At 42.0% G+C, this 13,830-nt stretch overlaps 1 protein-coding gene across 1 annotated transcript in view; it reads right to left on the bottom strand.

The window, feature by feature from the left end:
• Positions 1 to 13,830, bottom strand: part of LOC131845367 (endoribonuclease Dcr-1) — a 59,604-nt gene that overhangs the window by 40,115 nt on the left and 5,659 nt on the right. The window contains 9 exon segments of the mRNA XM_059194422.1: positions 37 to 196; positions 335 to 1,281; positions 1,956 to 2,082; positions 5,277 to 5,381; positions 7,201 to 7,325; positions 8,258 to 9,114; positions 9,866 to 9,984; positions 11,229 to 11,378; positions 11,852 to 12,405. Of these exon segments, the coding sequence (XP_059050405.1) occupies positions 37 to 196; positions 335 to 1,281; positions 1,956 to 2,082; positions 5,277 to 5,381; positions 7,201 to 7,325; positions 8,258 to 9,114; positions 9,866 to 9,984; positions 11,229 to 11,378; positions 11,852 to 12,405 (3,144 nt within the window).

Below are 13,830 nucleotides of genomic sequence, written 5' to 3'. Positions count from 1 at the left end.
AGAATATTTCGTTATAAAACAAAATAAAGTACTTACAACAATATTATATTTAACAGGGCAGTTGAGCGGCAAACGAAGTGTGCATATATATGCTGGACTGGTCTCCCCAGTACCCTGGACTGGAAGGTGCACCTGTTCTATCCACCACTGGGGCGCTAGTCTTGTAAATGTATCTGACGGTAGTTTCGCGCAATACCTAAAACACAACAGTTCAACCTTAATATATACTTGAACCCAGATTCGTTAGCGTACCTTTGACGGTTACCACATACCATCAGGTAGGTCAGTTTGTTTACCATTTACATGTGTATATAAAAAAAGAATGTAAACTTACCTATTAATAAGAGGTATTGCTGTGCTAAGATCAACACTGGCAACATCAATTTTAGCTTCATTCTCTTTCTTACTCTCACACACATTTTCAACTCTATTACCCGTATTTATAGAATTGCTATTAGAACACTCATTTCCAGTATTAATATCAACTTCTGAAGGCCTATCTAAATTTATTACATCACTATTAGCTACCATTTCTACTTTAATATCACTTTGGTTGTCAGCTGATACATTATCTCCTATCATTAGTGTTTTAATTAATTTCGTTTCTATATTATCATTATTAACTAAAATATTGCAATTATTCTGTATATTTTCTAAATTATTGCACATTTGCTCTTCAAGATCATTAGTTTTGATATAAATTTGATCTACTGCATTAGATTTATTCGTTTCTTCGTTATTACGTGTAACAATAACATCTTTATTATTATCATTATATATATCACATATTTCATTACTAATATAGCCATTTGGTGTTACATTAATTTTATTCATAGCATTTTTCGTTTCAATTACTCCATTCATCGTTAATAATTCTTGTATTTTCGTTTTTTGCTGTTTCATTTCTTCTATATTTGTGGGAATGTATTTAGTTTTATTTATATCACCAATTGTATCGTCTAACTTTGTAATATTGTCACAGAGAGCATTTTTACTAAGTTGTAGATGATTTGTTTCACTATCTAAGTCTGTTTTACTTGTGTCTTTTTCTATATTTACATTTTGTTCCACATCATTGGCATTTATGTTAGATGTAGCTTCGTTAGTTACAGTTTTGTCGTTGTCTTTGTCTTTATTTACTTGTAATGTAATTTGTAATGTCTTTTCTAGATTGTCATGTGGAGTGTAAGGTTTAACGAGGAATGTGAAGGTATCGGCGTGGTCTTCTTCTGTTTGTGGTGGTTCGTCTTGTATACCGCATCCACATTTGCGACTTATCATCTGTGGAATTAAACAATTATTAGTAACTTCTAGAATCTATTTTTATGTAACTGGCCAAGCTGACGATCCAACTGATGGCCTTACCATCAGGTGGGCCATCGACTGTCTTTTCAATAGCTTCCTTTACATGTACGCTCTTTCATACGCGAATCATCGGATTGGCTGTCAACTTAGCCATTTCTATTGAAGGCTATTGCTTCTACACGAACGCTTTATCGCGCGCGAATCGCGTTTCACGCGACAAAGAGTGTGCATGTAAATGTATACAAAGAGAACGAGAGAGACTGCGCAAATAGTGAGTGAGTGAACATCCCCGCATACAACAGTACGTTTTTTTTATTAATTGTTCATCTTTGCAAAATTTCGGACATCTGACATTGGAGCAAAAAGATAATTATAGAATTACTGATAATCCATAAATATTAAAAGTGTCTTTGGAAAATAAAATCTGTGATTTAAAAGTTAAATTTCAAAAGAAAGTAAATCGACTCGAAACATACGCGCTGAGTAGAGTGATTACAAAAAATAGTCAAATGCGATCCCTCGCGATTTTCAGTTTTTCCAGCGCTTATTATTATTTCTTATATATGTTAGTCTATAAGGTATTCATAATATGGGCAATCTAGCCGGAATTAAAGAAATAAATTATGATCAACAAAAACACAAGTACACACCTGATCGAGCTCTGCGTAGACGGCGACGTGTCGCAGGACTCGTGGCGAGTCAGCCCGCGCGCAAACTATAGTCGCGGCGGCCCGCGGCGCCCGCGCCCGCCCGCGGACAGTCGCGTGCGACCGATACCTGCCACCACACACCCACGGACTCACACCACACACTCAAACTATAGTCGCGGCGGCCCGCGGCGCCCGCGCCCGCCCGCGGACAGTCGCGTGCGACCGATACCTGCCACCACACACCCACGGACTCACACCACACACTCAAACTATAGTCGCGGCGGCCCGCGGCGCCCGCGCCCGCCCGCGGACAGTCGCGTGCGAAACACACAACGGACTCACACCACACACTCAAACTATAGTCGCGGCGGCCCGCGGCGCCCGCGCCCGCCCGCGGACAGTCGCGTGCGACCGATACCTGCCACCACACACCCACGGACTCACACCACACACTCAAACTATAGTCGCGGCGGCCCGCGGCGCCCGCGCCCGCCCGCGGACCACACACCACACACCCACGGACTCACACCACACACTCAAACTATAGTCGCGGCGGCCCGCGGCGCCCGCGCCCGCCCGCGGACAGTCGCGTGCGACCGATACCTGCCACCACACACCCACGGACTCACACCACACACTCAAACTATAGTCGCGGCGGCCCGCGGCGCCCGCGCCCGCCCGCGGACAGTCGCGTGCGACCGATACCTGCCACCACACACCCACGGACTCACACCACACACTCAAACTATAGTCGCGGCGGCCCGCGGCGCCCGCGCCCGCCCGCGGACAGTCGCGTGCGACCGATACCTGCCACCACACACCCACGGACTCACACCACACACTCAAACTATAGTCGCGGCGGCCCGCGGCGCCCGCGCCCGCCCGCGGACAGTCGCGTGCGACCGATACCTGCCACCACACACCCACGGACTCACACCACACACTCAAACTATAGTCGCGGCGGCCCGCGGCGCCCGCGCCCGCCCGCGGACAGTCGCGTGCGACCGATACCTGCCACCACACACCCACGGACTCACACCACACACTCAAACTATAGTCGCGGCGGCCCGCGGCGCCCGCGCCCGCCCGCGGACAGTCGCGTGCGACCGATACCTGCCACCACACACCCACGGACTCACACCACACACTCAAACTATAGTCGCGGCGGCCCGCGGCGCCCGCGCCCGCCCGCGGACAGTCGCGTGCGACCGATACCTGCCACCACACACCCACGGACTCACACCACACACTCAAACTATAGTCGCGGCGGCCCGCGGCGCCCGCGCCCGCCCGCGGACAGTCGCGTGCGACCGATACCTGCCACCACACACCCACGGACTCACACCACACACTCAAACTATAGTCGCGGCGGCCCGCGGCGCCCGCGCCCGCCCGCGGACAGTCGCGTGCGACCGATACCTGCCACCACACACCCACGGACTCACACCACACACTCAAACTATAGTCACAGTCGCGTGCGACCGATACCTGCCACCACACACCCACGGACTCACACCACACACTCAAACTATAGTCGCGGCGGCCCGCGGCGCCCGCGCCCGCCCGCGGACAGTCGCGTGCGACCGATACCTGCCACCACACACCCACGGACTCACACCACACACACTCAAACTATAGTCGCGGCGGCCCGCGGCGCCCGCGCCCGCCCGCGGACAGTCGCGTGCGACCGATACCTGCCACCACACACCCACGGACTCACACCACACACTCAAACTATAGTCGCGGCGGCCCGCGGCGCCCGCGCCCGCCCGCGGACAGTCGCGTGCGACCGATACCTGCCACCACACACCCACGGACTCACACCACACACTCAAACTATAGTCGCGGCGGCCCGCGGCGCCCGCGCCCGCCCGCGGACAGTCGCGTGCGACCGATACCTGCCACCACACACCCACGGACTCACACCACACACTCAAACTATAGTCGCGGCGGCCCGCGGCGCCCGCGCCCGCCCGCGGACAGTCGCGTGCGACCGATACCTGCCACCACACACCCACGGACTCACACCACACACTCAAACTATAGTCGCGGCGGCCCGCGGCGCCCGCGCCCGCCCGCGGACAGTCGCGGGCGACCGCTACCTGCCACCCACGGACTCACACCACACACTCAAACTATAGTCGCGGCGGCCCGCGGCGCCCGCGCCCGCCCGCGGACCGTCGCGTGCGACCGATACCTGCCACCACACACCCACGGACTCACACCACACACTAAACTATAGTCTAGTCGCGTGCGACCGATACCTGCCACCACACACCCACGGACTCACACCACACACTCAAACTATAGTCGCGGCGGCCCGCGGCGCCCGCGCCCGCCCGCGGACAGTCGCGTGCGACCGATACACCACACACCCACGGACTCACACCACACACTCAAACTATAGCCACAGTCGCGTGCGACCGATACCTGCCACCACACACCCACGGACTCACACCACACACTCAAACTATAGTCGCGGCGGCCCGCGGCGCCCGCGCCCGCCCGCGGACAGTCGCGTGCGACCGATACCTGCCACCACACACCCACGGACTCACACCACACACTCAAACTATAGTCGCGGCGGCCCGCGGCGCCCGCGCCCGCCCGCGGACAGTCGCGTGCGACCGATACCTGCCACCACACACCCACGGACTCACACCACACACTCAAACTATAGTCGCGGCGGCCCGCGGCGCCACCACACACCCACGGACTCACACTATACACTATACACAGCGCCATCCACTCCCGAGCTAAGCAGAACTTGTCATGGGTTCTACACGACTCAAACAAATACATACAGACAATTTTTTGTATAATAATATCTCAGGACAACTCATACAGCGCCATCTAGTCCCACGGTAAGCAGAGCTTATGTTAGAGATACTAGACAACTGATAGAAATAAGTAAGTACATTTTTTTTATAATAATATCTCAGGACAATACACAGCGCCATCTGGTACCACGATAAGAGCTTGTGTTATGGATACTAGACAACTGATTCAAATACATAAATATTTTTTTGTATAATAATATCTCAGGACAACTCACACAGCGCCATCTAGTCCCGAGCCAAGCAGAGCTTGTATTATGTGTACTAAATAACTGCTATAAATTAAATATTTTTTTTTAAATACATACATAATATACATAGAAAACACTCAGACCGATACAAACAATCATACTCATGAATACAAATGTTTGTACCATGCGAGGAATCGAACCCGCGACCATCGGAAGTAAGACAATGTGCTAAACCGCTAGACCACCGAGGCCGTCAAATACATAAGCGATATAAAAAAGGCAGTTATACTCACGACGAAGGTATATCCCATCGTAGTACCAGGTTACACCTGGGCAAATCTATTCCCTCTTCCAGCGCCGAGGTGGCCAGCAGTAGGTTGCATTCATGCATTCGAAATCTGCAATTGTATTATTAACAATTAGAAGAGAATGGATTTGTTATTGTTTGTAATGTTATTAATTTTTAAAAAAATTATAAACACAAAAACTACTGAACGGATTTTGTAAGTTTACAGTGATATAGTTTAAGCATCAAAATAACACATATTATATATTTAAATTGAATAATAATTATAATAAACTCTGTATTGTGCACATAGAAAAAATACAATAAGAAAAAAAACAAGATAACGCGAGTGAAACCGCGAGCATAGCTAGTAGTTTATAATTTTAGCTCACAATTAATACGTTTATTGTAAGTTGGAACAATTATTAAATCTTTAATGTTATCTCTAGTTAATAGGGCAAGTAAAAGATATTGTCGTAAATTGTACGTCAGTTCAAAGTTACATCGCCCATTCGATCCCGACCTGTCCGAAATGCGAACTCTGACCGGAATTTAGTGTAGGACTAGCTGTTCCAGCGAATTCGTCCGCGTGGAATATGACTTTATTTTTCTAAAATAAAAGTAGCCTAAATTACTCATTAAATCAGCTACCTGTCAAAAAAATTCCTGTCAAAATCGGTCCAGCCATTTCAGAGATTAGCCGGAACAAACAAACCGATAGACAGACAGGCAAAAATTATAAAAAAAAAATATTATTTGGTATATGTACCGTATATAGATTCATATGCATGTAGTAAAAAACGGTTATTTCAATATTACAAACAGACACTCCAATTTTATTTATATGCGTTAATTTGTTTTTTGATAGGGAAGAGTGTTTTTAAATGAAACTGTGACCTTCTCATGAAGCGTTTATTGCAACAACTTAACGTTTTTTAAATTACATAGGGGTGGAGTATCCACCCGGTGCTCATATGTGTCGCGTGATGAGCGATGCTTCTCACTGGTCGATTTTGTGATGCCGTCATCGTCGCTAGGTTTGACGTCGACCAGTGGTGGTGGAGGATGGCGCCTGTGACTTTGAGTTTTTTAAGTTTGTGAACTAATAAATTGTTTGTTATATTATATTCTTGTTATTACTAATAATAATCAAGTTACAGTATGAAATGGTTAAACCATTTTTTTTTATATTATATAATTGAACTGGCAATTATTATTGCAACAACTTAACGTTTTTTAAATTACATAAGGGTGGAGTATCCACCCTTTTTATTGGTGCTCATATGTGTCGCGTGATGAGCGGTGCTTCTCACTGGTCGATTGACTGATGCCGTCATCGACGCTAGGTTTGACGTCGACCAGTGGTGGTTGAGGATGGCGCCTGTGACTTTGAGTTTTTTAAGTTTGTGAACTAATAAATTGTTTGTTATATTATATTCTTGTTATTACTGATAATAATCAAGTTACAGTATGAAATGGTTAAACCATTTTTTTTTATATTATATAATTGAACTGGCAATTATTATTGCAACAACTTAACGTTTTTTAAATTACATAAGGGTGGAGTATCCACCCTTTTTATTGGCGCTCATGTGTCGCGTGATGAGCGGTTTCTCACTGGTCGATTGAGTGATGCCGTCATCGTCGCTAGGTTTGACGTCGACCAGTGGTGGTGGAGGATGGCGCCTATGGTATTGAGCATTATACTGCTCACAGCAGATTTGCTACTACTGTTTTAACAATATATATAGAAGATAAAGTCGCTTTCGCTATCCGTTCGCTTACATCTTTTAAACTGTGTAATGAATTTTAATACATTTTTCAGAATTAATAGATTGATTCAACAGGAAGGTTTATATGTATAATACATGTACGCCCATCCGAAGCCAGGGCTAGTTAGTAAAAATAAATAAAGAAATCGAGGAACTCACTTCTTCAGCACGTCCTCCTGCTTCTTCCCTTGCCGCTGGTAGTCGCGAGGCTCTGTGGATTCACTGTCAGCGGCGCAGTACTGCGCGCGGAGGAACGCCAGGGCAGGATTAGAACGAGTCATGTCCTGAACACACACAAATAGAAATAATCTTTATCTACGATCACAAACAGCCATATAATACAGTAGCTTTTGCCTGCGGCTTCGCTCGCGTTAATTTATCTCTTTAGGGGAGGAATATCAAAATCCTTTCTTAGGGGATGCCTCCGTCATCGTAGCTTTATGCATGCAAAGTCTCAGCCTGATCGGTTTAAAATTGACAAAGTTTCATACAAACTTTCATCCCATATTTTATCCCCTTAGGGGTGGAATTTATCAAAATCCTTTCTTAGGGGATGCCTCCGTCATAGTAGCTTAATGCATGCAAAGTCTCAGCCTGATTGTTGAAAGTTTCATACAAACTTTCATCCCCTATTTTATCCCCTTGGGGGGTATAATTAACCAGCCCGATCGGTTTAAAATTGACAAAGTTTCATCCAATATTTTATCCCCTTAGGAATGAAATTTAGCAAAATCCTTTCTTAGCGGATGCCTAAGGGATGGATGCATAACATCTACCCGTATGCCAAATTTCAGCCCGATCCGTCAAGTGATTTGTGCTGTGCGTTGATAGATCCCTATGTCAGTCTGTAATAGACCTGAGATAATAAATAGAATAGAATAAACAGAAATTATTCAAATAAACTTAATTTAAGCACTTTTGAATAGTCTTAGTTATCATTCTTTAAATCTACCGCTCATTAGGAAAGCTGTCTCATCACAAGAAGAACGAGCAAGAAACTTGTGTGTTGCTCTTTCAAATAATCATTGTAACTTTACATTTCTAATTAGAAACGTGCGTATACAAACCACTAACTAGCACTAATTTCTTAGGATCAGATATATATACACAATAGGATTAAAACAGTCATTAGTTAAAGATAAAAGATAATAAAGATGTTACAAATTTTGAAATAAGTTGTAAAAATTTGAAATTATTTTTTGAAATATCAACTCACCACAATCAAATAGAACATAATCTTGGCCATCAACGGTTCATTCATGAACATAACACCACACAACGCATCAGGATTCTGCTGTTGTTGCTGAGCTCTGCCTGCATTATTTCTCACTGGCCTTCCTCTACCCCTTAACCGGGGACCTGTGCGTTTTGTAGGCCATAAACCACCACTTTTCTCCTGATCAACTTTATTTACAACTGTATCAACTTTGTTTCCAGCTGTATCAGCTTTGTTTCCAGCTGTATCGACTTTGTTTCCAGCTGTATCAACTTTATTTCCAGCTTTATCAACTTCATTTCTAGCTGAATCAAATTTAGATGCAGAAGTATTCAGCTTTTCAGCGGAATCAAGCTTATCTCTAGGAGTATTGATTTGATCTGTGGTACTGTTAAGTGTATTTTTGTTATTATTAGAGCTATTTCCGGCACTATCACAAGTATTTACGGTATCATGACCTTTATTGCAATGCACTTGATCATCAGTAACTATTTCTTTTAAATTACATTTGATTGTGTTAACTTTATCCTCGATTTTGTCGCCTAAAGAGACAAAATCGCACTTTTCAATATCACTCAACATTCTAACTTTGTCACAGTTTGCATTATCCCTGTCTTCGGGTTGAAACTTCTCCAGTATCTCGACTAGACGCAACACTTTTGGGGTACTGAAGTGTTTTATTTTATCCCAATCTGTGGCGTAAGTTGAAAACAGCTGGTCAGTGTAGCAACGCATCTTTATGAAGACAGTTGTACATACTCGGAGTAATAGGAAATGACGTTCGTATGGAGTTTTTATACGGAGTGTTTCCAGCTTACTTAGTAGAGAGAACGCTGCTTTGTCGGCTGCATAAGGACCTGGAATAACAAATCGAACAAATCTTGTTGCGGAGCATAGTCATTCGTCTATTGTTGTTTTTCTTTATCTATATGTAGATGGCGCTGTCTGGCTAGAGGAGGTCTTTGTGTCTAAAGGACACGGTGACTCAGAGTCTGATGTGCAGAATTAAAAGTAACATAAAATGTATATATAACTAATATTTCTTTTATCTTTTAAACTTTTAGTTAAATATTATATTCGATTGTATAATTTGGTGTCGATTAATAAAGGCTTTGAATTTGCATTTGAGATGGCGCTGTGTGAATTGTCCTGAAATATTAATAATAATATCTCAAGACAACATATCGCCATCTCGTCCCTATCTAAGCAAGTTATGGGTACCAGACAACTGGTATTAATACATAGAGAATTTTTTGTAAATACAACAATTTCCTTCCCCCTTTTGATGTATTATAACACGAAAAGGGGAAAGGGAATTGTTAGTAGTTAGTAATGTGGTTTAATAACCTTATAGCAATGTACCATGTGAGGTTGATCTCCAAGCAGTTTACCCTGGAAACCATCATAACAAACTCTTAGTGAATTTGCAGTGAATACCATCATGATAAATTTCTGGTGAATTTCTCACGATGTGCTAACCTGACCTTATGTTCATCTTATCATCCTCCACTGGTGCCCCGCCAGCGTATACCGTTATTGCAGATTGATATTCCATTATCATACAGTAAACTAGCAGTCATGAAGGTATAGTTTGTTTAATGAACTCACCTAATTGATCCAGAATGTAGAGGAATTGTGTAAACAAATGTTTAGGGACTATTCTTGGGTCTGGAATATCCTTGAACTCATCAATCATATCTTCTCCGTATATCTCTGTCAGGTCATATCTAAAACAATTCATTAAATTGGAGATTTCATGTTGTACAGAAAAAGCTATATTTTTTTATTATATTCAGCCTATATTATAAAGACTAATATATATAACATACATAAGAAATAATAATCTATACATATAAATAAAATTGGAGTGTCTGTTTGTAATATTGAATAATCGTTTTTTACTACATGCATATGAATATAAATACGGTACATACAACAAAATATTTTTTTTTACAATTTTTCTGCCTGTCTGTCTGTCGTTCTGTTTGTACCAGCTAATCTCTGAAATGGCTAGACCGATTTAGACGGGACTTTTATTGGCAGGTAGCTGATGTAATAAGGAGTAATATAGGCTACTTTTATTTTAGAAAAATTCTCCATATCTTTTTCGTTAAGTGAAATATAAATTCATATTGTCTATATGGTCACTACACTGACGACGGCAATCTGCCTCGGTAAAGCCGATATACCACACCCTTCGGCCAGTAGTCCTCCTTATTATATCCATATTAATAAAACAGTCATATAGTACATCTGCAGACTTATTAACAACATACACAAAAGGAGCAAACCCCTAAGTGCGAGACCACTTCAGTTTCAGAGGAGACAGTGCGGTATCAGAGGAGCTTCCTCCCGCGTACACTTACATTGTAGAATGAACTACATGCCGAGGTTTTCTCTCGAGACTAAAAGCATGGGGTTTTTCAAGAAGGGTATATTAAGGGTCCCCAACTCAAAGGGTTCTGGCGTCCATAGGCTATGGTAACTATTTACTTTATAATGTTTGTGATATATTCAAACACGCGGGCCTTAGCCAAGCATGGATGAGTTATGTGATGAAGAAAGAAATTTTCTTACTATTCGGCATGTGTTTAGTATGACGGCTTTTTGTAATACGTCTATTATTATTATTATTTTTTTCCAAATATTCTCATCTCCCCTCTTAAGGAGAGGAGATGGCAACATACCCCCGGTAGAAGTCGGCCGGGGTTCGGGGCCCCAGGGAGAGAAACCGGCGTACAATGCGGGCAGAATCTAACAGCACCGCTTTCTGCATCTTTCCCGGGAGTGAGCCGCCCCGGAATCCCAACCGTCTGAGATGTTGTTCCAGACTGGTTGGGATAAGACCGTTCACCGACATAACGATTGGAATGATTTCGGTGGACATCACCCCCCACATTTCGGTCACCTCGAGAGCCAGGTCGAGATATTATTATTATTATTGTGCATTTAAATAAAACATAATACATACCTGTGGTCATCTAGAAATGCCATGGCATCACCTACAGTCTGTCTCATGAACCTCTCCAACTCCATGCACGGTTGGGGCAGTTCTTCCAATGTGGGACGAGGTCTGTGTTCTATGATCAGTTCCATTAACTTCGTTAAAGGTAATGTCAACCTGAAAGGTTTTAATTTAGCATCTTACCTGGGTGGACCTTAAATAATCTATATATATATATATATATAAATAAAATTGGAGTGTCTGTTTGTAATATTGAAAGAACCGTTTTTTTCTACACGCATATGAATATAAATACGGTATGTACACCAAAATAATATTTTTTACAATTTTCGTCGGTCAATCTGACCGATTTTGACGGGACTTTTTTTGGCAGGTAGCTGATGTAATAAGGAGTAACTTAGGCTACTTTCATTTTTTTTTAAAATCTCTTTCTTTAGAAAAATAAAGTTAAATTCCACGCGGACGAAGTCGTGGGAACAGCTGGTATAATGTATATAGAAAACACTCAGACCGATACAAACAATCATGATTGTACCGTACGAGGAATCGAACCCGCGGCTATCAGTAGTAAAGCGGTGTCCTAAACAACTGGACCATCGAGGCTGATCTTTTCTGTACAGCATACTAACCTCTTTCCATTGTCAATATCCTCAGCCAGATCCATTTGACAGCACAACTCTTTCTCCAATTCATCGATTTTCCACTCTAACTGCTCATACATAGCGAAATCATCAAAATTCCTATATACACCAATTTCATTCACAACATTACTGGTTTCTTGCGATTGCCCAGTCTCTTCTTTCTTCTTATTATCTATGATTCCATTCTCTGATTTGTTCGTATTATCTGTGTCTATATTTATCTGTTCTAATTTTGAATTTATATCATCAAATTTGTCTGTTACATTAGATTTACTATCATTGTCTATGATTTTATCTATTGTACATTTTGTTTCGTTAAGTTTCAAATTATCACTAATTGTCTCTGCTATTCTATCTATATCTGTCTCTGGATCGTCTTTAACTATGGTATTATCTAGTTCAACATTAGCTATGGGTTGAGCTGATTCATTAACTTTACTTTCATTACTGCTATCAATTTTTATGGAATTAAATAGTGGATAGGTTAGTGCCAGTATTCTAGGTCTATTGTCTTGCTCACACTTCTTGTATTGTTTTAAGATCTGAAAGAGACAGAATATATAAATAAATATGTCGTGTTAAAAATTCATGGCATTCAACAAGCCAAGTTAGTTACAAGGGAATATTATGAACATAACAAATGTACTGAGGTAGATTTTTGATTTTAGGCTCTGTGTTCTAAGCATATGTAAGTACTAGCTGAGACGTGCAACTTCGACTGTATCTTGATATTTTTCGTTATATTTCGCCCAATTTACATAATATCTTATTAAATTACAGCCTATGTAATTATTTATGTAATTGTTCTAAGTGTGTATGTATGTGTATATGTATATGAGTGTGTGTGTGCATATATATAGATATATATATGTAAAATGTACCTTTGTCAAATGTGTAAATGTAATAATGGTTGTCAATAAATGTTTTTCTTCTTCTTCTTATGTGTTTTTCTGATGTATAAGCTGTATTACTGTGAAGTTTAATCAAAATCCGTTCAGTTGTTTTTGCGTGAAAGAGTAACAAACATCCATCCATACTCACAAATAGAATAGAATAGAATAGTAAATCATTTATTCAAATAAACTTAATTAAAATACCGCTCATTCGGAAGACTGTCTCATCACAAGATGAAATAATCCTCTTTTAAATAATCCTTGTAAGTTCACATTTACAAGTCGAAACGTGTGAATACAAACTACAAACCAGCACTAATTTTTTGGGTCAAATATAAATATGCAATAAGATTAAATCAGTCGTAGTGATAAGAGCAGACCAGACCCTATTTCACAGCAGCACTCGTTCACGAGAATGACGGATGAGCCAGCCATCACTGCGCTCGACCATATTTTAGGGTTTAAACTTTGGCGTTTATAATATTAGTAAGATACATCAGAATAACGCATAGGCATAATTTAAAAAGATATTGTGTTTATTGGGCGATATATAATGATAAATGTTAAGTAAGTGGGATGCAGACGAAGTTACTAACTGAGCCGTTTACTATAAAATTATTCGCCAAAACCCGTTTATATCAGGGATGTTATGGATATGAAATTTCGGATACGAATAGGTTTCGGATGTAGGAATGATCATTATACCGGATACGGATACGAATGCGGATATGAAATAATTTCGTATGATCCGTTAGTTTCGGTTAATTTCGGTTACGAATATGAATTTTTTAAAAAATTTCAAAAGTAAAATACAAATAGGTAATAAAATGGTTACATAACGTGTCTCAATTAGACTCCGCCCCTATCCGATATTATCCGGAATTTTTATTTCGGATTCGGTTACGGTTACGGATATTTTTTTATTTCGGATATCCGATAGTTTCGGTTACGGTTACGGATATTTTTTATTTCGGATAATCGATAGTTTCGGTTACGGTTACGGATATTTTTTTATTTCGGATATCCGATCGTTTCGGTTACGGTTACGGATATGTTTTTATTTCGCATATCCGA

This window comes from Achroia grisella, unplaced genomic scaffold (genome assembly GCF_030625045.1).
Source record: "Achroia grisella isolate CSIRO2021 unplaced genomic scaffold, CSIRO_AGI_Agris_v1 utg461, whole genome shotgun sequence".
Lineage (NCBI taxonomy): Eukaryota > Metazoa > Arthropoda > Insecta > Lepidoptera > Pyralidae > Achroia > Achroia grisella.
This window is presented reverse-complemented; position numbering and strand designations above follow the sequence as displayed.